The sequence below is a fragment of the Microtus oregoni genome, unplaced genomic scaffold (assembly GCF_018167655.1).
Source record: "Microtus oregoni isolate MIOR12 unplaced genomic scaffold, Mior012 000008F_ref0000371, whole genome shotgun sequence".
Classification (NCBI taxonomy): Eukaryota; Metazoa; Chordata; class Mammalia; order Rodentia; family Cricetidae; genus Microtus; species Microtus oregoni.
In genome coordinates this window covers 10,371,291-10,395,058 of record NW_024543067.1, presented here as the reverse complement: position 1 = coordinate 10,395,058, position 23,768 = coordinate 10,371,291, and the positions used below count along the sequence as shown (strand labels likewise).

Here is a 23,768-nt window from a genome sequence, read left to right as displayed (position 1 = left end):
CCATTTCCGGCTATGTGCCACACTCATCCCTGCTGCCTTATGGACCTGTGCTCACCACAGAACTGCCTTTACGTCTGAAGGATCAGCCCTACTTTTTGTCAAGCGAAATTTACATTGACTGCAGCTTTGCTTCCCATCACCCCATGCTTGTCTGCTCTCTTTAGGCCCCTTTCCAGTTGCTTGGGAGGAAAGCAGAGGCAGGAGGCTCACATACTCAGGTCCCCCCATTTCAAGGAAGCCAACGGATCAATAGTCCCATTTTCACAGCTAAATTGGTCAGTTATTGTTGTTTTCTAATAACGGCATTCAGGACAAAGCAACAGACTCCACTCTCCGCACCAGGCCCCAGCAGGAGGACTTGTACCAGGGCAGGATGCTATCATCATTTTACCTATTTCCCCAGTGCTGCAGCTTTGACTGGGTTATAATGATCGGATTTTGTTGCTGTTCCCTATTAGGAACAAAGCTTCATTCCTCCTGAGCCTTATTTCAGTTAATTTCCCTGCTTACGGAGACCCTGGGGACTGAGGTACCTCAGTGCGTAAAAAGCCCACAGATATTCCAGGAATATCTCTGTCCTGTGGCCTTCAGAGACACCCTCATTTTCTTGTTTTCTGAAGCCACATTTCTGAGTAATTTAGCACAATATGTTCCAATTTGCTCCTAATTTTCCCTCCTGGTGGCTTTCTTGCCTTCTAGATTTGCCTGGCCCCTGGAAAGCTTTTCCCTCTGTGCTTCGCCGTGGGTGTCACAGGCTCTGCACAGATCTACAGCTGCTAGCACATCCTGATGCGGATGAAGACTAAGAAAACAGAGGGAGTGGCTGGGCAAAGTGGCAGAGGGTTGGGCACAAACTTCATGTATGCTTCTAAAACCAGTGCTTACTGGTGGGCGAAGGAGAAGAAACCTACCACCCACCTCTCTTAGTCTGTGCCTCTCACTTTGGGCAGCACCATGAGGAATCAGATGAACTGGGAACAAGAAAAGGAAGGAAAAACCCACTATCACGGGCAGGAGACTGAAGTGTGCTGGAGGGAGACACTTAGCTTCTAGAACCCAAGGAAGGTCTCAGACGACGCGACAGACTTCCAGGCTGTTGAGCCCACAGGACGTCTTCTGGAGGCTGCTCTTTTTCTCTCATTCACAAATCCTCACAATGAGGTTGGAGAACATGCACCACCAGCTGCAGGGCAGATTGCACGCTAAGCTCTCTCTGGGTTTAGCAGCCGAGGCTGAAAATAGCGACAGGTGCAGGCAGATTCTGTGAATCACATCCTCCCGGCACAGAGCCGGATCACCTGATGCTAATTAAGTCACAAACAGGCGCTCGGCCTGGCCAAGACCACCACCTGTTATTATTAGCTGCTGGGAAATCAGTGACTCTTGATCAACAGCGGTTTCTGTTCCGTAGGGCGCTGGAGTGAACTGATTTTTAGGTTTGACTGGATGCTGGTACGTTATCCTGCAAACATAGCCATTGCCATTAAAAGGCCATTTAGCTCCGGCTCATGAATATTAACGAAGGCCTAGAATGAAAAGGACTTCAGAATAAGTAGACCACGAATCTAATAAAAGTTTTGTCTTTTTACTACAAATGATACTGCAGGACGGCCAGTCTTTGGGAATGAGAGGGTGGGTGTCCATGACCCGTCTACATTAATAACAGCACAATGGAATTTTAAAAGTGCTGCCGGCTGGATTTATTGTTTGAATAATCTGGGATGATGTGAAGAAAAGGTTGTCTCCATGTTATTCAAGGAGAACTCTGCCGGAAGCTTAGCAACACAAGACTGTTCTAAGTTTTGTCACTGGGTGGCTGCTCGCTCATGTCCCCGCCTTTTTGAAATCCTACCTAATCCTGTTACTGTATTGAGGGAACTTGGATGGCAATTTTTACACTTTTGTTTATATAGTTGTTGCCAAACATGTAAGCCACGGGAGGTCTGAAGTCACAGAAGATGCTAAGACAGTTGTTTGCTGTGGTCTCTTCTCTCCTGCTCTTACTGAGTAAATACAGTGTAAGACAACTCTTACTGTTATTTGGAACAAATACCAGAAATCAGATTATGATCTGGAGGAAATGAACAAATTACACATATTTTTTTCTTTTCCTTTTCTGTTGCTTTTAGAGGCCTAACTCATGCTGGCCTTCAACCCACGACCTTCCTGTGTGTAATTGACAAGAAATGTGCCAGGAACCCCTTCCACTGAGCATCACGCTGTGACATGTGAGCACCTTCTTTGTACAGACCTGAGTCTGCACAGATGAAGCCCTGTAGCTCTAGTCTTGGAGAAAGCACTTTACACGCTCTCCAGTGATGACACTCAGCCTTTTCCACATCTACACAGTGCATCTGGAGCGATAACAGTGCACAAAGCTGAAGTAATTACACTCCAGGTTTCATTTAATAAAGAAGACCATGATTATGTGCAACCAATGCCACATGATTCTTTGCTGTGCTCAATCTCATGCATATTTCATTCCCTGTTTGGTTCTGAAGTTTAACTAAGAGTTTAGCTCACAGGGTATTATGTATTATGCATGCTTCAGAGAACCCAAAGAATGAGAATTGAAATTTAATGTGAATGTAAGTCCTCCCCAAGTCCCCACTTCTAATAAAATCCTCGGAGTGATGATGAGGGCAATGAAGCCAGTGTCTTCTCTGGTTCTGAAGTGCTACAAGGGGCACAGCCTTTCAAGACAATGAAGAGCTTCTGGGCTCTGTAAATTGCTATACAGGTACCCAGGGCAAGGGAGCAGGCAACATCAGCACCCTGCAGATATATTTCTAAGATGACACACTATCCTTATGTAGAGTCTTTTCTAAATTTAATAGTGTAGAGGTGTCATCATCATTACCCTCTTTCTCACCCTCATGCCAGCAGGAAGTTACAACCAGGGGGACAGATAGTGTTCTATGTTGAAATAAAAGGAGGATGTGGGACCCATCCCCCAGGCCTACTGAGGGCCAGGCTTTCCAGGGCAATTTGGAAGGTCATTGCCAATATCTTTGCAGCACATCTTGGATGTGTCAGCCCCTCAGTCATCCAGCTCTTGGGAATAAAGTTCCATATGTAACTGAAAGAGAGCCTAACATGAAGCCACTGTTCTTCCAGTTGAACAGGACAAAAAAAAAAAAAAAAAAAAAAAAAAAAAACCACCCTCAATGGGCTTCTCTCTTGGCTGCTGATCCCAAACTCCCCAGAATCTTTGGATTTAACATCTACTTTGCAGGAATTTAGAGATAAAAGAAAACAAGTCAGCACCACAAGGAATCAACAAATAAATGGAAAGAAGTGAGAAAAAAAAAAAGAAAAAAACCCTCTCTAGGGCAAAGATGTAGTTTTTACATGAAAAAGAGGACTAGGGGATGGGGAAAAGTAGCAAAGAAACTAAGGAAGAATGCAGCATGGTTAGGTATTAGATTAACTCAACTGGTCATTAATTTTGCTGGCTATGACAAAGGTATTGCACATAGTGTGGAAATTATTATTTAAAATATACATACAATGAAATCTTAATTCTTCTTTACATATTTTACTGCATTTGTTTTTGACAGTCTTCTACATATATAAAAAATATATCCCGATTACTGTGGACCTCCCATTCTGATTACTCCTGCTCTTTCCCAGTTCACATCTTCACTGAGTTTAACTGGTACCTACTTTGATAACACCAGTTTAGAACTATCCCACTGGAGCCTGGATGCCTCCTCAGCGGGGAGACAACTGAAGACAAAGAATGCTTTTTTAAATCTATGAGCAGCTACTAGTCCAGTGGGAATGGTTAGATCCCTGTGAGCTCCTCTCTCATCCACGACTGACTGGTACAGGCCCAGGTCTGTGTATGACTCGTGCAGGCAGCCACAGGTGCTGTGAGGTCATGACTCCATTGTCTGACCTATGCCTAGAAGACAGCGTTTCATAGCCTTTCTCCCGCTCCACGATGATCCCCGAGACACAGAGGAAATGATAAAAATATCTTACCACTCAGCTGTCACTTTGTCTCCGCAATGTGAGCAGAGATGTGTGTCTGAATTCATTGCGAAGACAAGCTTCTCTGATGAAGACTCGGGTGAGTTTCTGGCTATAAGCGTATTTAGAAGACAGTCTGGTGCCGTGAGAATGTAGCTAAACAACAGTAGTAAGTTCACGGATAGACCCTAAGACTACCTCAGCTGCAGTTCTTTTGTTTGTTTGTTGTTTAGGTTTATAGTGCCAGGCATGAATTCCCTCTAGTGGCACAGGTCTCAAATCCAACCAGAAAGCTGTTGGTTATAGCCACAACAGTTGTGCCGCTATTACACCAGTAAACTCATCATCCTTGACAGGTTGGTGCTGTAGTTTATAAGGTTGACAGCGAGATAGGACCACCGATACCTTTCTCTCCCAACAGCGGTCTTGCTTGTCCCAGCAGAAAGACATGTTTTGGTTCACTCTGTTGGGGCCCTTCTGTCTGTACTGCAGAAGAACTTCTCCATGGCTTATGGCAGATGGACTGTGAAATGTGTTACGTTGCATAGAAATTCAGTCTAATAGAAGCACACACATAATTTTGGCGTAAATAACTCTGTATGTGTGTGTGTGTGTGTGTGTATCTTTTTTTAGCCACAAATTACACTAATCCCTATAGAGAGCTCTCTGTGACCCTGTGGATAGCAGCTTGGCTCCTCTAACTTGGCATTACGACTAGCGTTAGACCATTCCACCATCAAGTGTGATTCTGTTCTAGATGGCAAGAAATAGTGAACTACCGTCCTATTTAAAGCTCTCGGGCTGCAATTTGTGCCTCTGGCAGCTGTTGGCGTTCTTCTGTGCAGAACCTCTGTGCATATTATTTCCCCAGGGTCCTTCATTAGTACTTTTGGGGCTCGTTAATTGCCACTAAGTTTTCTTGCTAACGCGAAAGTGTTGAGAGTTGAAAGTCTGGATTCTCAAAGCAAAGTTTGGGCAATTTGTTTTTATTTCCAGTCTTTGGTTGGAATTTTGATCTTTGTTGTTATTACCTTTCTGTTGCTAAAGTAAAATGCTCAGACCAAAAGCAATTTTGGGGTGGGGGGAGGTTTATTTGGATTATACTTTTAGAGATCACAGCCCATCACCGAGGAAGTCAGGACAGGACCTCAAGCAGGAACTCAGGCAGAATTCATGGAGTAATACTTCTTGGTGGCTCTCTCCCTGGCTGGCTTCTAGGCTTGTGCATGGCTAGCTTTCTCATCAGCCCAGGGATGGTGTGGTCCGTAGCAGGTTCCACCCTCCTCACCTGATAATCAAGATGTGCCCACAGGGCAATCCGATCTAGGAAAGTCCTCAATCAAAGCTTTCTCCCCTATAACTCAAGTCTGTGTCAAGTTGACAATTAAAGCCAAGTAGGACAGTCTGTTTTTTAAAACCCTTTTCAAGTATTTTTGTCAGGTTTGCATGTGGTGGCCTGCTTGTCTGGGCACCAAGTGCATGCCATGTTTTTAGAGGCCAGAAGACCCTGGATCCCTCTGGAACTGGCGTTAGAGGCAGCTGGGACTTGCCCAACTGATAGGAACTGAATTCATTCCTCACCTGGAGAAGCAAGTCCTCTTAACCTCCTGAAGGCGTAAGTCACAAACAATGCCACACCAGTTTGGAATTATGATTAATAGGGTGGTATTTATTTAAAGGGGAAAAAACTTACAGATCACCGTCAGCCCTATGCGCAACCAGGAAGTGAGTCTAGTCGCCGGCGGAGCAGGAAGTGAAGAGAGAGGAGAGGGAAGTGGCCGCTTTTTTAAAGGGAGAGAGACCACGCCCCAATGGGCTGGTATCTCAGCGGCGATAGGCTGGAGGAGTGGGAGGACCTCCCGTAACACCTCCCCCTTTTGTTTAAATAAGAGAGTTCTAAACCTACTATGAAATTATATACAATAAGTACAAATATCCTATTCTAACTAGCTTAGGTCTTGTATAATAAATAACTTGGCCAAGTCATGAGAGAAAGTAACTGCATTTATATAGTCTTCAACCCCATCGAAGATCTGAGAAGGGAAATAATGTTACCTGGGTAATTAGGAAGTTCAGTAAAACAACTTCCAAAACATGTAACAAATCACAGAGACAACTAGCTACCTAGGCAATCACCCAAAGTCACATTAGCAGCGTTGAAGCAACCAACATTGGCTAAGGCCTAACATAACTGACATACCATTTTTCAAAGGCAAGCAACTTTTCAAAACTATCTTACCCTGTCTTGGCAGGATATGACAGCCCTGTTTTATCCATTGATGCATGCTCTGTATCTTTGTCAGTGGTTGGGGTATGGGCATTTCTTTGCCCCAAGGCCAGTTCTGCCAAAAAGAAGGCTCCAGGTGGAGTGTCTTTGGTGCTCAACATTCTCTCGGGAATAGAGTGGTGTTGCCAGGAGCAATTGTGTCTCACTACCGCAAAACTCTGAGTTAGATTAAAGGCCATTTTCTACAGCTCTTTGAAGAAGTTGAAGATTATCTATCTATACTGAGTATAATCTCTATATACTTAAAGAACCTGATTAGTCTAATTATAAATGACAAACTTAGATGACAATTAGTCTATATAATTCTCAATATCTATCTAACTTAAAGACTAAGACAATAAACGACTGTGAAACAAATGAGGACAATGGCCTCCAAATATAAACAATGTACAAATATACATTGCAGTAGGTAAATATATATCAATACACAAACATTATATAAGTATCTTAATCAGAGGTAGAAATGTACACTGCAATATGGTAAATATATACAATATATATATCAATACAATATATGTCAATACATAAAAAATGTTTTAAGCAGAGGTAGAAACATGCATGCGTACAATAGTCAATATAATTTAACTTTGTGTCAATATACAAGAATCTATACCAATATATTTGTCTAAAAACAGTAACTCACAATTACAAATCTATTATCCCATCATCCCTCTTTTTTTTTCTTCCAAAATGATCCCTGAGCTCATAAAATTCCTCCCCCAACCCTTAATCGTATACTAATTATAATCAACCCCTAAATGATGTCCCTAAACCCAAGGGCAAACTTTACTGGGAGAGGGGACGTCGTCCTCTAGAATTACTTCCAGCTGTCATGGGGGCGACGTTCTTTCTGGGGGATCCTGTGAAAGTAAAATGATGGTTAACAATTTCAAGATCAATGTCTTTTAAAATTGCCAATAGCCTCTGAGTATTTTGTGCAGGTCTGGCCAAAATGTTGTATAAGATGTGCACCATTTCAGCTAACCAAGTTGGAACTGTCTTGTGCAGCTGGTATCCAAAGCAGGTCTTGTAGTAGCGCTATCAGTATCATGACGTCATATCAACCAGGTGGAGTTGTTGTTATGGGGCCCATTTTCTTCCCGGAAACTTCAAATGTCACTTCAGGAAAAACTCATTGTTCATTATGAAAAACTTAAACATTAATCATATAGACATATATATATATATATATATTCAATGAAAGACATGATAGATATATTCAATGAAAAGTATGATAGATATGAAGAAAAGCAAAGATGTTTTCTAAACTCATATTTCTTTCTGTCCCACATCATGGCTCTTGACATGAGACAGAAACTCCAGAAACTCTGGGTTTTTCTCTTACTAACAGGCTTGGAATTGGAGAGGGACTGAGCCAGAGTCCAACTTCAAAACCAGCTTTATAAATTTAGAAATATGGTTTAATTTTACTTATACAACCCATTCAGTTTTCTTGATATTTCCTATTGGGCAGGTATTTTTCCATCTGTCAGTATCCAAATATCCAGGGTCCCTTGAATTTTTCAAAGATGAGTGTTTTCCTGTGGAGATAAGAACAGTACCCTGCCCCCATTCTATATGTATGAATATTATCATTGTGGATAAGTTGTCATTTCTCCTTTCCAAGAGGTTTCTCCTCTTCAAATCGAAACTTTATTAATTTTGATGGTATCCACAATTTTTCTTCTCCTGTGGAAACAAGAGCAAAACCCCTTCCCCAACGTAGCACATCTCCTGGCTTCCATTGAGAGGTCAGCACATCTTTGAAATAAATCGGTTGATTTAGTTCAGCAGACTTTTCCATTATCCAATGTCTCTCTGCTGCTGTTGTTCCTTTCTCATTAGCGTTAAGAAAATTCAAGGTTAATAAAGCATTATGTAATCTATTCCTGGGGGTATTTTCGGTCCCTTTCTGTTTGTTCAGCATATCCTTTATAGTACGATTTGATCTTCCTATAACTGCCTGACCTGTAGGATTATTTGGTATACCTGTAATGTGTTTTTTATTATAATAATCAAAAAAGCGTTTCATTTTCTTAGATACATATGCTGGACCATTATCTGTCTTTATTTGCGCAAGTATACCCATGATGGCCATAACTTCCAATAAATGTGTGATTACTGAATCAGCCTTTTCTGAGCTCAGGGCAGTTGCCCATTGAAAACCTGAATACGTGTCTATGGTATGGTGTACATATTTTAATTTACCAAATTCCATAAAGTGGAACACATCCATCTGCCAGATTTCATTTCTCTTAGTACCCTTTGGGTTACTCCCTGCAGGCAACGGTGTTTGATTATAGAAAGAACAAGTAGGACATCTGTTTATAATGTCCTTAGCTTGTTGCCAAGTAATGGAAAATTCTTTCTTTAGGCCTTTACTATTGACATGATGCTTCTTATGAAATTCTGAGGCCTGCAACACACTTCCAATCAATAATTGATCAGTCTCAGCGTTGCCTTGGGCTAGAGGACCAGGCAGACCTGTATGGGACCGGATGTGTGTTATGTACATCGGACAAAGCCTGTTCCTGATTATGTCTTGTACCTGGATAAACAATGAAGTCAACTCTGTGTCATCTGGTATAAATTCAGCGGTTTCAATATGCAAGATAACTCTTTCTGCATATTGTGAATCTGTAACTATATTAAGAGGTTCTTTAAAATCCCTTAGCACCATAAGAATGGCATATAATTCTGCCTTCTGGACAGAATTATAAGGGCTTTGTTCCACCTTACTCAATTCATCTGACTTGTAACCTGCTTTCCCTGATTTATTTGCATCAGTATAGAATGTACGGGCTCCAGTTATTGGAGCATCACGTACAATTCTAGGAAGAATCCAAGAAGTTCTTTTTATGAGGTTAAGTCTACCACTTTTGGGATAGTTGCTATTAATTTCTCCCAAAAAGTTAGCACAAGCTCTTTGCCACGGTTCATTATCTTCCCATAACTTTTTTATTTCTTCAGTAGTAAAAGGCACTATAATTTCTGCTGGGTCTATACCTGCTAGTTGACGAAGTCTCAGCTTACCTTTTATAATTAATTCAGAGACTTTTTCCACAAAAGTTTTTAATTTTTTACTTGGTTTATTAGGTATAAATATCCACTCTAAAATAATATCTTCCCCCTGCATTAGAATCCCTGTAGGAGAAATTCTGGAAGGCAATATGACTAGGATGCAGCTAAGATTTGGGTTCACCCTATCCACATGTGCCTCCTGTAATTTTTCCTCAATCATTGTCAGTTCCTTTTCTGCTTCAGCTGTCAGTTTTCTTGGACTATTCAAATCTTTATCACCATCTAAGGTTTTGTTTAAATGAACTATTAGATCAGGTGTTATCCCAACAGCTGGTCATAGACTGGAAATGTCTCCTAACAATCTTTGGAAGTCATTAAGAGTCTTTAAGCGGTCTCTCCTAATTTGTGCCTTTTGCGTTTTAATTTTCTCTAACCCTATTCTGTAACCTAGGTAATTAATAGAATTTCCTCTTTGAATCTTTTCAGGGGCAATTTGTAATCCCCACCTAGGCAAGACTTTCTTTACTTCTTCAAACATCATTTCTAAAGTATCTTTATTTGAATCAGATAACAAGATGTCATCCATGTAATGATAAATGATGGACTTGGGGAATTGTTTACGAATTATTTCCAATGGCTTACTTACAAAATATTGGCACAGTGTAGGACTATTGAGCATACCCTGTGGGGGGGACAGTCTATTGATATCTCCTATTAGGCTGAGAATTATTATAAGTAGGCACTGTGAAGGCAAATTTTTCTCTATCCTTTTCTTGTAACAGTATAGTGAAAAAACAATCTTTCAAATCAATAACTATAAGAGGCCATCCTTTTGGTAACAGAGAAGGCAAAGGAATTCCAGATTGTAGTGGGCCCATAGGTTGAATTACTTTGTTGACAGCTCTTAGATCTGTCACCATTCTCCATTTACCAGATTTCTTTTTTTACAACAAACACAGGAGAATTCCAAGGGCTGGTTGATTCTTCAATATGGTGAGCATCTAGTTGCTCTTGCACCAGCTGTTCCAATGCCTGTAGTTTATCTTCAGCTAGAGGCCACTGTTTGATCCATATTGGCTTCTCAGTTAGCCATTTTAAAGGTAGGGCTGTTGGTACCTCTAAAGGTTTGGTATTTGCTGTATGTTCTTGTACAGCCTGAATGGCTGGTGACATTTTTCCATAATACCTCATCATATCCTTCCCAGAATTATGAGTTCCTGGAACTACAGGAATGTTAACCTGGGTATTCCATTGCTGTAGCAGGTCACGGCCCCATAAATTTATGGCAATATTGGCAATATATGGCCTTAGTCTTCCTATTTGCCCTTTGGGCCCTATGCATTCAACCCATCTTGTGCTTTGTTTTACACGAGATAGGGTTCCAATTCCCAGGAACTGAACATCTACCTCTTGAAGAGGCCAATTCGGATGCCAAGATTCTGGGGTAATGAGACTTACATCCGCACCTGTGTTTAATAAGCCTTCAATAAAAGTGCCATTTATACAGACTCTTAGCTTTGGTCTTTGATCATTAATAGAAGTCTGCCAAAATACACGTTTACTCTGTCCTACTGGGTTTTTTGACTCATCCTCCACACGTATTTCATCATTTAGACCAGTATTACTTTTTACAGCAGAAATTGGAGCTTTTAATTTTCTTGTTGAGGCACGTTCTCCACTGTGACTGGGAATGACTGGGCCACTGTTGGCTTCGGGGCCTGCGAGAGGCCCCTCAAGGAGTTTCCCGACGGTATCGGGTTGCCTTTTTGTCTGTTGTTGACCTGCATTCATTGGACCAATGTCGGCCTTTACCGCATCTCCTACATATACCTGAAGGCCTAGGTCTCCTATTTTTGTCATTCCCAGAGGAGATAATATTCCTAGAAATTCTGTGCCTGCAATCCCTTTTCAGATGTCCTAATTTACCACAATTAAAACACCTGGCAGTTTGATGTCTCCTCATTCCTGTGGAAATCGCTTCTCCTACCCAAGGTTCATCGTTATAACTAAACGTCTCAACATTCATCGTATGGTGAAACCATTCATCCATAGGTGCTGATCTAGACTTTAAAGGCCCAATTATCTTTTTGCATTCTATGTTTGCATTCTCAAAAAGCTAGAGATTCAAGAAGTATTCGTCTAGCTTCTGGGTCTGTTACCCCTATGTCCAGAGCCTTAATTAATCTTTGCAAAAAGTCAATAAAGGGTTCTCTCGGTCCCTGCCTAATTCTAGTATATGATTCAACCCTTTTTGCTGGATCTCGTATCCTATTCCAAGCATTTAAAGCTGCTTGGTGACATAGACACAGTACTTCATCATCATAAAGAGCTTGGACCTGTGGATCAGCATATTCTCCTGCACCAAGAATTTGATCTTGGGAAACCTCGACACCTTTTGCTCTTCCTTGCTGTTCCATATGTTTGGATTCTTCTCTGAAATAAATTCCAAACATCAAGGAAGGTCCATTATCTAAAACTGCAGACACTAACTAATGGGAATCATGGGGGGTAGCTCTAACATTAGAAGCCCAAGTCCTTATCATTTCCTTTACATATGCAGAGTGCAAGCCAAAATTAACAATAGCTTGCTTAATTTCTTTTAGATCATTCATTGCTATTGGCATCCATCTAGCTTCTCTGACTCCCTTTGAGCCTTTAGAAGTTGACGCTTTGTCAGAATTAAGTATAGGGTATGCCGCTAAAACCTTTGGTAAGCCAGTTCTAATGGCTGGTGTTGGCATTGTATCCTGTCCTTGTGCCTTATTACTCTGTTCACCAGCTCCAATCATTTCTTCAATCATTTCAAGTCTTTTTATTATTGTCTTTATTACTGTCTCTTTTGAATCCTGAATCTCCTGACCTGCATGAGTTTCTAGTAAAGATTGTATGGTTCTTAGGAGTGCCATGATCTTCCTAAATGATAGAATATTCAAAAGAATACTGAAGCCTAGTAACCAGTAAATTAAGTTATCCCCATAGTCATATAAACCTTGCATGATATAACCCATTGTATTGGCAACCAGAACAGTAAAATTCGCGTTGGAAACGAAAACTTCCATATTACCTATTATCCAGCAGGTGGCGCTGTTGCCAAGTCGCGACGAATACAGAGTCCTGTTTCAGAGTCCGCCTAGTATTTGTTAAAAACTGGAAAATGTAAGTTGCTCAACAAAGTAAATGTAATTAAATCAATTCCAGAGACGGAACCAGAAACCCAGAATCCAGGCGTAGAGAGAAGAGCAACCTGGAAGCCGCTTATGCCTCCACGTGACAGAGTCACCCTGAGGGGTTGCAGCTTTCAGCAACTGCGTGCTCTGGTTCGTGCCACTTAAGAGCTGTACTTGCAAGGGAGATTTAAAAACGACTCAGAAAAGAGCAAACCACGCGGCAGAGACTAAGCGGGCCTGTGGAGTTTAAATCCACGTGGGGAGGCCAAGGCCGCAGGCGGCGGCTGAGGAAGGGAGGGCTCCCGCCAAGCCGAACTCACAGCCGGCAGCCAAGCAGGGAAGGGAGAGGTTCTAAAACCAAACGTTGGGCGCCAACTGAAGGCGTAAGTCATAAACAATGCCACACCAGTTTGGAATTATGATTAATAGGGTGGTATTTATTTAAAGGGGAAAAAACTTACAGATCACCGTCAGCCCTATGCGCAACCAGGAAGTGAGTCTAGTCGCCTGTGGAGCGAGAGCAGAGGGAAGTGGCCGCTTTTTTAAAGGGAGAGAGACCACGCCCCAATGGGCTGGTATCTCAGCGGCGATAGGCTGGAGGAGTGGGAGGACCTCCCGTAACAACCTCCAAACCACCTCTCATTTTTTTTTTTAAAGACAAGAGTCTCACTTTGCATTCCTGGTTGGCCTTTTAGACCAGGCTGGCCTCCAATTCACAGAGAGCTGTCTGCCTCTGTCTCATGTCTGGCTTGGGAAAACAACAACAATAACTTGTTTGAAAGTATTCAATCTCTGAAAGGATGAAGATTATTGTGTGAGCTTCACATTCCCATGGATTATGTGGGTGCTTCATAACATCCTGTGCTTTATTGTGAAGGGCTTAGATTTTATAACTGAGTTTAGGGTTCAGTTCTCTGCGAGGAGCAAAACAGGTGTCTCTCCCAATGGAGGAGCATTTATCAGCTACACCCTTATTCAGGGACAAGGGAGAGAGAATGTTCAAGGCCTGCATCAGTACCCTTGTCTCAAGGACAAATCCTGCAGCCTCCCCACTTCTGAGTCAGGTCCTGACTTACTCAAGTATTCCAAAAATGATAAAACTAACCCTCAGCTAATTAAAAGTATACTAGTGTGACTGTTGTTGTTTGACCAATTATGTTTGAGGTGACCTAACTGTTCCTGAAATTCCCCTATTGGTGCCTAAAAGCAGCCTGCCCGCTGCCCCTCTCAGGGTCCTCGCCATTTTGTACAGATGCCGACCTCTGTGACCTCTGCCTATTGATATAGTAATAGGCACTTTTTGCTCTTGCATACTATTTGAGTCTGGGGTCTTCCTTCAGCATTTTTCTCAGACCCCTACAATTTGTATAAAAGATCAGGGTTAGCCGGGCGGTGCTGGGGCATGCCTTTAATCCCAGCACTCGGGAGGCAGAGGCAGGCAGATCTCTGTGAGTTCGAGACCAGCCTGGTCTACAAGAGCTAGTTCCAGGACAGGCTCCAAAACCACAGAGAAACCCTGTCTCGAAAAACCAAAAAAAAAAAAAAAAAAAAAAAAAGATCAGGGTTAGTCAAATTCTCCCTATGAGGGATAGGAGAGCGCTAAGTCTTTGAGGATTGCGTTCAACAACTTACAACTGCCTACTCAATGCCAAAATTGGACTCTAGTGAGTATCACCAACCTTAGGATCTAAAATAGACTCCTGAATCATCTTTCTGCCCCTCCTTCTGTTTTCTTCATGGCCAGACACACAGTGGTAATCTACCCACATCTAAGGAGTTGCTATGATTCTCTCTTCTGACCAGATGGCTGCATATCAGGAGTGTATGCCAGGTCTGCACAGCTCATCTGTCCCGTCCCATTCTTAGCTTAGGTGGGTCCTGTCTCTTGCCTACACTATTATAGTGAAAACTTGATATGCTCAGTTGTTTCTGTTCTCCACAGGTTGCCAGCTACTGAGGCAGAGCTGAGTAATCACCTCAGAAAGCCATTAGAAAGTTTAGACAGGGTTTTCTCCAAGAGTCAAGTGTTTGTAGTTTGGCCCCAGGACACAGCATTGTATAGTAACTGGTCCTCTAAGAAATGGGAGGTTGAGGAAGGAAATTGAAGAAGATATCAGAAGATAGTAAAATCTCCTATGCTCAAGGATTGGTAGGATTAACATAGTAAAAATGGCCATTCTGCCAAAAGTAATTCACAGACTTAATGCAATCCCCATCAAAATTTGAACACGACTCTTCATAGATCTTGAAAAGACAATTTTCAACTATCCAGAATAGGTAAAATATTTTTGAGTAATAAAAGTATTGCTGGAGGTATTACCATCCTCATTCTCAAACTGTAGTACACAACTATAGTAATAATAAGAGAATGATATTGCCATAAAAACAGTCATGTTGATCAATGGAATCAAGTTGAAGATCCAGAAATAAATTCCGACATGTAAGGGCACCTGATTTTTTTTATAAAGAAGCAAAAAAAAAAAATACACCCTGGAAAAAATGACAGCATCTTCAGCTAGTGGTGCTGGTCAAACAGGACAGCTACATGCTGAATGCAAACAGATCCATACTTTTCACCCTGCACAAAAGTCAACTCCAAGTGTCTCAAAGACCTCAACATAAATCCAGATACAGTGAACATGATAGAAGACAGAGTGGAAAACAGTCTTGAACTCATTGGCAGAGGAAAGACTTTCTGAACAGAACATCATTACCACAGGCATTACGAACAATAATTAGTAAATGGAACCTTGTGAAACTGAGAACTTCGGCATTGCAAAAAGGATACCATCACAGAGACAAAATGACAGGCTACAGAGTGGGGAAAGTATTAACAATTACATATGTGATAGGGCTAATCTCCAAAATATAGAAAGAACTCAAAAAACTAGGTATCAAGAAAACAAACGACCCAATTAAAAGTGCAGTACAGATCTAAACAGAAAATTCTCAACGGAGGAAATTCAGATGGCTGAGAAACTTGTAAAGAAATATTCAGTATCCTTAGTTGGCAGGGGAAAGTAATCAAAACTACTTTGAGATTTCATCTTATACCTGTTAGAATGACTAAGATCAACAAAACAAATGACAGCTCATGCTAGTGAGGTTGTGGAATAAGGGACCGCTCATCCATTGCTGGTGGGACTGCAAACTTGTACAGCCAATATGAAAATCAATATGGCAGTTCATCCTGAAGATGGGAATTCATCTACCTCAAGGTCTAGATCCAAGTAAAGATTAAATAAATAAATAAAATAGAAGAAAGAAAATGAAAAAGCATGGTCCAATGCAAACACAGTGATGGACATATGCTGGAGGGCTGAGTCTTTAACAGCTTTCGTGAATCGTGGTCTGTATGTTTACTGTATGTATATTGTATGTATAATGTCATGAACATTATACGTGTTCAGACTCAGAGGTTTGCAGCGTAATAAGCACAACCAAATTAAAACCCAATTTTCTTTCATGCAATCATATTTTTAATCACAGAGCTATATACAATGAAGCCCAAGAGCTGTCAGGATGTCCCCAACATTTTAAAATCAAAGATATATTTTCATTGCAAACATAGTTATTGTTTAGGTGGAAATCCTATCGGCGTCCAAATGTACCTAAAAAGTCTGGGATGATAGGATTCTACAGCTTGGAGCCCCATTCCAGACCCCGCCCTCAGCACCCTGAGCAACATCTCCCCTGGAGCTGCCCTCTCCAAACCCCAACCTCCGTGTGCCAAGTGGTGGCCCCTCCCCTGGAGCTGCCCTCTTCAAACTCCGCCCCTGAGAAAGCCACCAAAAATCAGCCCCTCCTGATGAGAGAGGGGGAGTTGATTGGGGGAGGGGGAGGGAAATGGGAGGTGGTAGTGGGGAGGAGACAGAAATCTTTAATAAATAAATAAATAAAAGGAAAAAAATAAAAATTAAAAAAAAATCAGCCCCTCCTTGGGACTACTCAAGACCACGCCTATAGGCTACTTAAGACCTGATAGCCATTTTTGCCCTGTGGTTAGCTGTAGGAATGCAGACTTGGAGAAAGCTGTTTAGTTAGGGGGCCTCACCCTAGCCCCCGGCATCCATTTTTGGAATGTTGGGCAGAAAGTTCCATTTCAAAGCTCTCTCCCCTGGATGTTGCCTCAGTCCAAACTCCACCTCTGAGAAAGCCTGCCAAAGGTGACCCCTCCCCAGGGAAGGTCAAGACCACTCCCACAGGCTATTTAAACTGTCCCCCAGAGAATGAACAAGTGGTCTCCCGGTTTCGGTGGTCTTTCAGTTCTCTGTTCCCTTCTCTGTGTTCCCCCAGGGGAACACCTGGGAGTGCTGGCAGCCATTGAACATGGGTGTCTTTTAATTTGGTCTGATTGGAATCATTGCATTGGTCAAGAGTTTGGTTGTTTAAGGGAAAATACTTAACAAAAGCAAAGGTGCCATCCTAACGTGTGTATTCTGTATTTTGACTTGAGCAGGGGTGATTTCTTACCAACCCCTAGGGAAACCTAGCGATACCTAGAGATGTTATGTTGATAGTCATGTCTAGGAGGACTCTGGACACTCGGGTAGAGGTTGGGAATGTAATTAAAGAAAAGTCCTTCACAGAAAGCAGCTATCGGGACTGCAGGGAATCAAGAAGTTGGGAGCTCTGACTCACAGGGCAATGAAAGATGGCACGCTTATTTATCAGGTGCACACCTCTTTCTTCCCGGAAAGGTTAAGTCACGCAGCTTGTGGGGCTAAACTTCTTTGTAAGCATTAGAAAGGACAGAAGTTGGGCACAATGCTACAGGCCTGTAATCCCAATACTCAGGACACCAAAGCGGGAGGAAGAAAATCTTAGGTTCTGCTTAAAAAAAAAAAACAAAACCAAATAGAATGAATACTCATTCATGTTCATAATTTTTTGTGTTGGAAATCAAACCCAGAGCCATACACCAGCTAGGAAAATGCCCTACCACTGCACTAACTCACTAGGCCCTTAGCAACACTTTTAAACACTAGTCTAACCTGTTTCCTTCATCACTAATCATCAGCCAAACTTTTATAGAAATTAAGTAATCTTCTATTTCATTAAATCTCATTATCACCCAACTAGGGTTAGAAAGGAATGCAATAATTTCTTTTGTCTTTGTATCTGGCCATACAGCCCTAAAGGAGCTACATATGTTTCATATTTGGGGCTGGAGATACAGTTTAGTGATGCTCACAACAGAATCCATTTGAGGCCTTGCATTTCATCACAAGCATGAATGTATGTACATGTACGAGGGTTCGCACACACACACACACACACACACACACACACACATGCACACAAGCACCCACCACTCCACGCACACATATGTGCATGTGTGCAGACACAGTGTCAGCCAGACGTTGTTATCCCTGACACAGCAGTGTAAGATGTGTGATGTAGCTCTGAGCTTTTCACTCAGGGACATGAACAAAGACAAGCCAGGTCCCTCTGTTTTCCCACTGTTAGAGAAAGAAGCACAAGGCCCAGCTCCTCATCACGTCAAATAGCTGTGTAGTTTTGCATGAGATGCTTTGGTCTTACTGCAGATAGTAATATGGACTTAAAAAGATTTTAAAATTTAGAGTTAAATTAATTATTCTACAAATAAGAACAGTCAACTGACTTTAATAACTTGAGAGATAACTCAGGCATAGTACCACTGGGACAATGAAGCGCCTTACTCTTGTTTCACAAATGATTTCCCTGTACAAATCTAATCAAATAAGCAGACTAGAATTAAGGCAATCTATTCTGTGAATTCCTAGTAATGGACTATCACCTTGAGCATTCCAACCAGAGGGCCTTCAAAGTTGTTTGTGAATGGCCCCTACCGGAGCCCTTACACTTGTACTAGGACCGACTTACCCCTGCAGCCACACCTAAGCCCTCAGACTCTCAGCTCAGGGTAGCATTCAGGGATCATCTCAGACAGTGCTGGTAGTCAGTGAATCATACTTATTGTACTGAATGCTAAACCATGACTCAGAGTGAATCTATTAGCTGCCGAATGGCCTGGTGCTTACTTGAATAGAAGCTCACATAGTGAGTCACCCAGTGGTGCCCCCAAAACCATACTTTAGATTTCCACAGTGATTCACACAATAATCACACTGTGACCTGACTTGACTGACACATGTCACTTCAAAATTCATTTCTGTGGGCTTACGAGCACGCTAGAAAATCCCTCCTGCTTAATGCTGTGCATGTCTAAGAACATACCGGCCTCCTATGATGCCAAGTCAAGGGCAGCACACCTATCCAGCTTACACACCAGAAAGAACCATGGCCTCCTTCTTCAAGGATGCAGGCACAAATTCCTAGAAATATCTTCCCCAGAAAACACCCTGTTCCTTACAATAGCTTTGTAAGAGAAGACACCACCACATAGCTGCTTAGCTGTTCCTGTGAGCAGCCTCTTTAAGCTGGCCTTCACATTCTCTTCACCGCCAGTGACTATGGCTCCAAAGAAATACAGACACGAATACAGAGGTAGGAACACACAGCAGAACTTTAAGAACTGACATTCGACATCAGTAGCTAAGTTACTGCATTCTAATAGTCAGGGTTTTCTCCATCACTTGCTTGTCCACAACATCGGAAAGAATAAAAATCTCCTGTGTAATTTTAAAGGTTTTCCCTAAAAGGCTTTCTCCTGGGAATGACCTTCAGACCAGTAGGAAAGAGATTTTTAAAATGCAAGAAAAGCTTGAAATGATTTTTAATATAAAACTGCTCCAAAGGATTTATAGAACAAACAAGTAAATGCATTCCTGGTGGGGCCTTGATTCTGTGCTGGCTTGACTTCTGCTTGCTCTGCGACCTTTGTGGTCATGTCTTTATAATATCAAGTACCAGGACAACAAAGGCTGGTATTTCTTGGTGTTGAAGCTAATACATACGTCTATGTTTATCCTTCTATATTCGCCCTAGCCTCTTGTTTGTGAAAGGAGTCGCCAATCCTCAATGTTGTTCGTGAGAACTATGATGAGTCAGAATCCTAATCTCCCTTCAGCCCCTCAGTAGCCGAGACCCTAAAGTCTCTGAACGTGTCCTTGTCCGTAAAATGAAGAAGGTAGAGTAAGTAACTAGGTTATCATAATCCCATATTTTTATATGAGAAACATGGGTTTGGGGTGAAGTTTTACTATCCTCCAAAAAGTTAAGATGTCTAGTTTCTGCAGTAAGTCTCCAAACTTTCTTAAATAAAAGACTAAGTACCAGGCTGGAGAGATGGTTCAGTGGATAAGATCACTGCTTGCTCTTCTAAAAAGATCCCGAGTTCAATTCCCAGCAACCACATGGTGTCTCACAACCATCTGTAATGAGATCTGGTGCCCTCTTCTGACCTGCAGGCATGCATGCAGGCAGAATACTGTATACACAATAAATAAATCTTTTAAAAAGGACAAAAACCACAAAGAAAAATATTTTTAAAAAAGGCTATGTACCTAATTTTAGTGACAATATTAGATGTTTTGTAAATACCGTGATTTACTGTGTAAGTTCTAAATGTGTACTTGTTTAACAAAGTGAACTCTTTTTCTGTTTGTTGGAGGCAAGGTCTCATGCAGCCTAGGGTGGGTTTGAACTTGCTATGTAGCTGAGAATGACCTGAACTTCTGGTCTTCCTGCCTATGTCTCCAATGAGCTGGGACTACCTACATGGATACCACTGGGTTTACTTGGTGCTGGGGTTGGAACACAGGGCTTTGTGCATTTAGGCAAGTGCTCTACCAACTGAGATATGGTTGGCTCCCATAAACCCTACTCTTTAAAATATTTATTTATTGCTATTGGATTTTTTTTGTATGTAGTATATGGGCTCAAGACGTGGCCCATATGGATGGAGGTCAGAGGACACATTTATGCAGTCACCTCTCTCCTTTCTGCCTTACGTGTGTTCTTGGGTTTAAACTCAGGTCCTTGGACTTGTATGTAAGTACCTTTAGCTGCTTGAACATTTCACCAAACCCAACTCTTTTTTTTTTAAAGATTAAACTTCTTTTAAAATGCTATTTGACATTTATATACAAATATCTCATAATTATTCATAATGAAAGGGTCCATGTGATAGAGAAAAGAATTGTATTTAAATTTAGATGTCAAGAGAAAGCATTTACTGCTTCCTGGTTTTGACAAGGAACTCCCGTTTCAGTGTGTAAACATACTCTTTATAGAGTAAAAAATAGGCAGCCTGTTCCTGGTCTTTCTATTTCTTCTTTCTTTCCTTTCCTTTTCTTTCTTTCTTTCTTTCTTTCTTTTCTTGAATGACAATATGTAGCCCACTTGCTCTCAAAGCTTCTATTTTTCTTCCTTAGCCTCGGAGAGATGGGGCTAGTGATACAGACATACCCATATGTTCCTATGTCTTTAGAGTCTTGCACTCCACTAAGCCAATGTCGCATCAATATAGTAAATGTATGAATAGCTTTTTTTTAAAAAAATTCTTTTTCATTTTATGACTATGTATGTGGGTACACCACAACTGTGCCCAGGGCCTGCTGAGGTAAGCAGAGGGTACTAGATCCCCTAGAACTAGGGTTACAGGTTGTTGGAAGCAGCCCGCACGGGTGCTGGGAGCTGAATTTAAGACCACTAGATGAACTGCACATTCTCTTAACCTATGAATCATCTCTCCAGTCCTAGGAACAGTTTTTGCATAGCATGAGCCCGGAAATTGTACTGTATTAATTCATCAGAGGTAGGCCACTCCCTCTTTTACAGATGACAAACTAAAGCACAGAGAGATGAAGTAACCTCTGTAAAGTCACACAGCTTGGTTGGGATTTGAGAGCACAGAAAATAGACTGCAGGAAGAGCTCTTCATGTCTTAAACTTTACTGATTAAGGTAACAAAAGATGCAGATCAACGCACAGAAGATAAATGGGATGAAACCGTATAAAAACTAGGTTTGGGGCAACTATAAACAAAATCTGCAAATAGTGTGTATTAGAACTGTTCTGAAGCACTTAAAGGTAAGAGTCATTTTAGCAAATTGTCCTTGAGGAAGTCAGGCAGTTCAGTGAATATGGACCTTTGCTTGGTAACAGAAGCAAATCAAAGTGAGCCTTTTGGGAGCCTAGTCACCAGCGCCTCTGAGGAAGGGTGGGGACTGACCACGCAGAGGTGGTGGTGAGAAGTGATTGACGCTAGAGTTCCTCACCGCCCACATTTCCGGAATTATTTGCAGCCCAATAACCTAATGGGTGAGGGGCTATCGCCAGCACCGAGAGCACTGACTGCTGTGGCCACTGGCCGCTAAGCCCAGACGGATAGTTCCGTGCTTGTGAAGTCGGAAAGCCAAAGACAGCGATAAGCCTTCACCAAAGTCCCTGGAAAGGAACAGAGATTTCCTTTCCCTCACTCCCCTTCAGGACGGAAACCCTGCACCGCCACCTATGCGCCCTGGCTCTGTTCACCGCCCGGGGGCGCAGAGGCAGAGATGCTCGCTCAGGAATCTCAGTTCGGCCCCAAACATGCTTCATCCCGTGTCCACCAGCCGCTGGGCTGCGTGTCTGTGTCGCTAGCTCCTCTTGCCCAAGTTCCCTTGGTTTCTTGCAGAATTCGGGAAGCTCCAAACCCATCCCAGCCCAAGAAAGCCACCTCTCTCAGCGCCCCACCTCCAGATCCGCATGCCCGCACACCCCTCCCCAACACCCACCTCTCGTCGCCCACTCCCTGTGTGTTGAAATCCTGAAGCACAGTCAAACCTCTCCCCGAAGATCCACCCCGCCCCCGCGCTCCGCCTTTTCCGAGGCCTCTCCTCTACCTACTCCTTTGAAGCAGTGAATGAGGATAGCCACACGCACCCAGATCTCCGAAGGAGCTGTCTGCCAACCCAGTGCTCCCAAGGCCCAGGGCACCGGCGTACAAAGACCCAACTCCCCATCGCTCACCTCCTCGCAGCCTCTCGGCTTCCCTCCCGTACCTTCAGTCGCCGCTGCCTAGGCGTCCCGGTGGGTTTCGACGTCGGGAACGCCCCTCCGAGTGTGGAGAATCTAGCGGCCCGGGCGGCTAAGGAAAAGCCCCCAGCGCCTGTCTCTTAAGCAACTGTTGTGTCTGCTCTGCAGCAAGGTGCATGCAGATCCCAGCGCTCGGGGTGCGGTATGAGCGCCCACTTCGCACCTAGCTCTGCCTGCTCGCCTGGGTTGCGCTTCTCCGAAAGGGAGGTGGTGAGTTCCCGGAGTGCCACCTCCTTCTCACCTGCGCTCAAACTGCTCGCCCCGGGCGCATCCTGCCCCCAACTCACTAGGGGAGAGCACTAGGGCTTTCCCAAAGTGCTTGGCATGGCCAATATGCACTTTAGACCTTGATGACATTCTCGTCCGGCACTGAGTCTCAGACCCGGGACCATCGGACAATAATTGTTCACGATGGTTCGAGCTCTCCTTCAGACATTGCCATTCCTCTAACCCACAACCCACTTTTGACAACCATTGACTTAACTCAGGGGGAGATGACTCGCTAGGGCTTCCATCACCGTGCAAGAAGGGAATGGTGCCCAAGTCCCTCGAACGAGCCCACCCTCGGGTTTCCTTCCACTGCTGGGTCCAGGGCTTCCGGGGAGAGTCTGGGAAGGAGACTTACCAAGCTAGGCTCCACAGGACTAGCTGGAGGGGAAGCTCTGGCCCTCTGGCCTCCGTTGACCGTGCGCATGCGTCCAGAATGTGCCTTAGTTTTCTAACACTTGTGAGCGCAGTTGCTACTCCGGGCGCTGGCTCCCTGCCTCCCGCCCTTTCCTGCGTCTCCCAGTCTAAGCTGCTGAGCTCTTCTTTCTTCCTTCTCTTCCCTCCTCTCCGCCTCCACACAGGCTTTCCTAGGGTTGGGCATTCCCGGGCTCGCCTCCTACCGGCGGCGACGCGCAACACACAGAGGCCTTTCCCTCAGGACTCAGAAGTGGAGCGAGGGGAGCCCCGTGCGGCCGCGCCACCTAGAGCCTAGCTCTGTGGACTCCCAGCGCCCGGGTCGCCGCGGGTCGAGGAATAGTAAACCTTGGGGTGGGCCCCTGGGGCAATGCGCCTGAGCTCGGAGGGCTAAACTGTGGCAGCAAAGTGACCTGACACAAAAATAACGTCATGTCATTTCCTCCCTCTCCGGCAGAGGCAGAGAGGCAGAGGAATGGGAGCGCCAACTCAGCTGCGGGCGGTGGCGACGTGCTGGGATGCTCTGGGAGGCTCAGAGCTGCAACCGCAGTTGGAAAAGATCCTCAGAGGCTCTTGCTTCTAGGAAAAGTAGAGCGGGAATGAATGGCTTCGGAGAAAGAAGCTTCTAGAAGCTTCCGAGGATGTGGGAGTGTCCGGGAGCCCAGTGTGCC

The 23,768-nt window shown here is 43.4% G+C and overlaps 1 protein-coding gene across 4 annotated transcripts in view; it reads right to left on the bottom strand.

Moving 5' to 3' along the window:
• Rgs20 (regulator of G protein signaling 20) overlaps positions 1–23,768 on the bottom strand; it is a 75,290-nt gene that overhangs the window by 35,003 nt on the left and 16,519 nt on the right. Inside the window, exon 1 of one of the 4 annotated variants that reach the window (XM_041657259.1) lies at positions 23,042–23,238. The exons of 1 other annotated variant lie outside the window; for it this stretch is intronic. In XM_041657259.1, the coding sequence (XP_041513193.1) occupies positions 23,042–23,110 (69 nt within the window). In that variant the 5' untranslated portion in view covers positions 23,111–23,238. Of the gene's footprint in view, positions 1–22,350; positions 22,468–23,041; positions 23,239–23,768 lie in introns of those variants that run through there. 2 more of the 4 variants (XM_041657260.1, XM_041657261.1) reach the window with 2 other exon arrangements.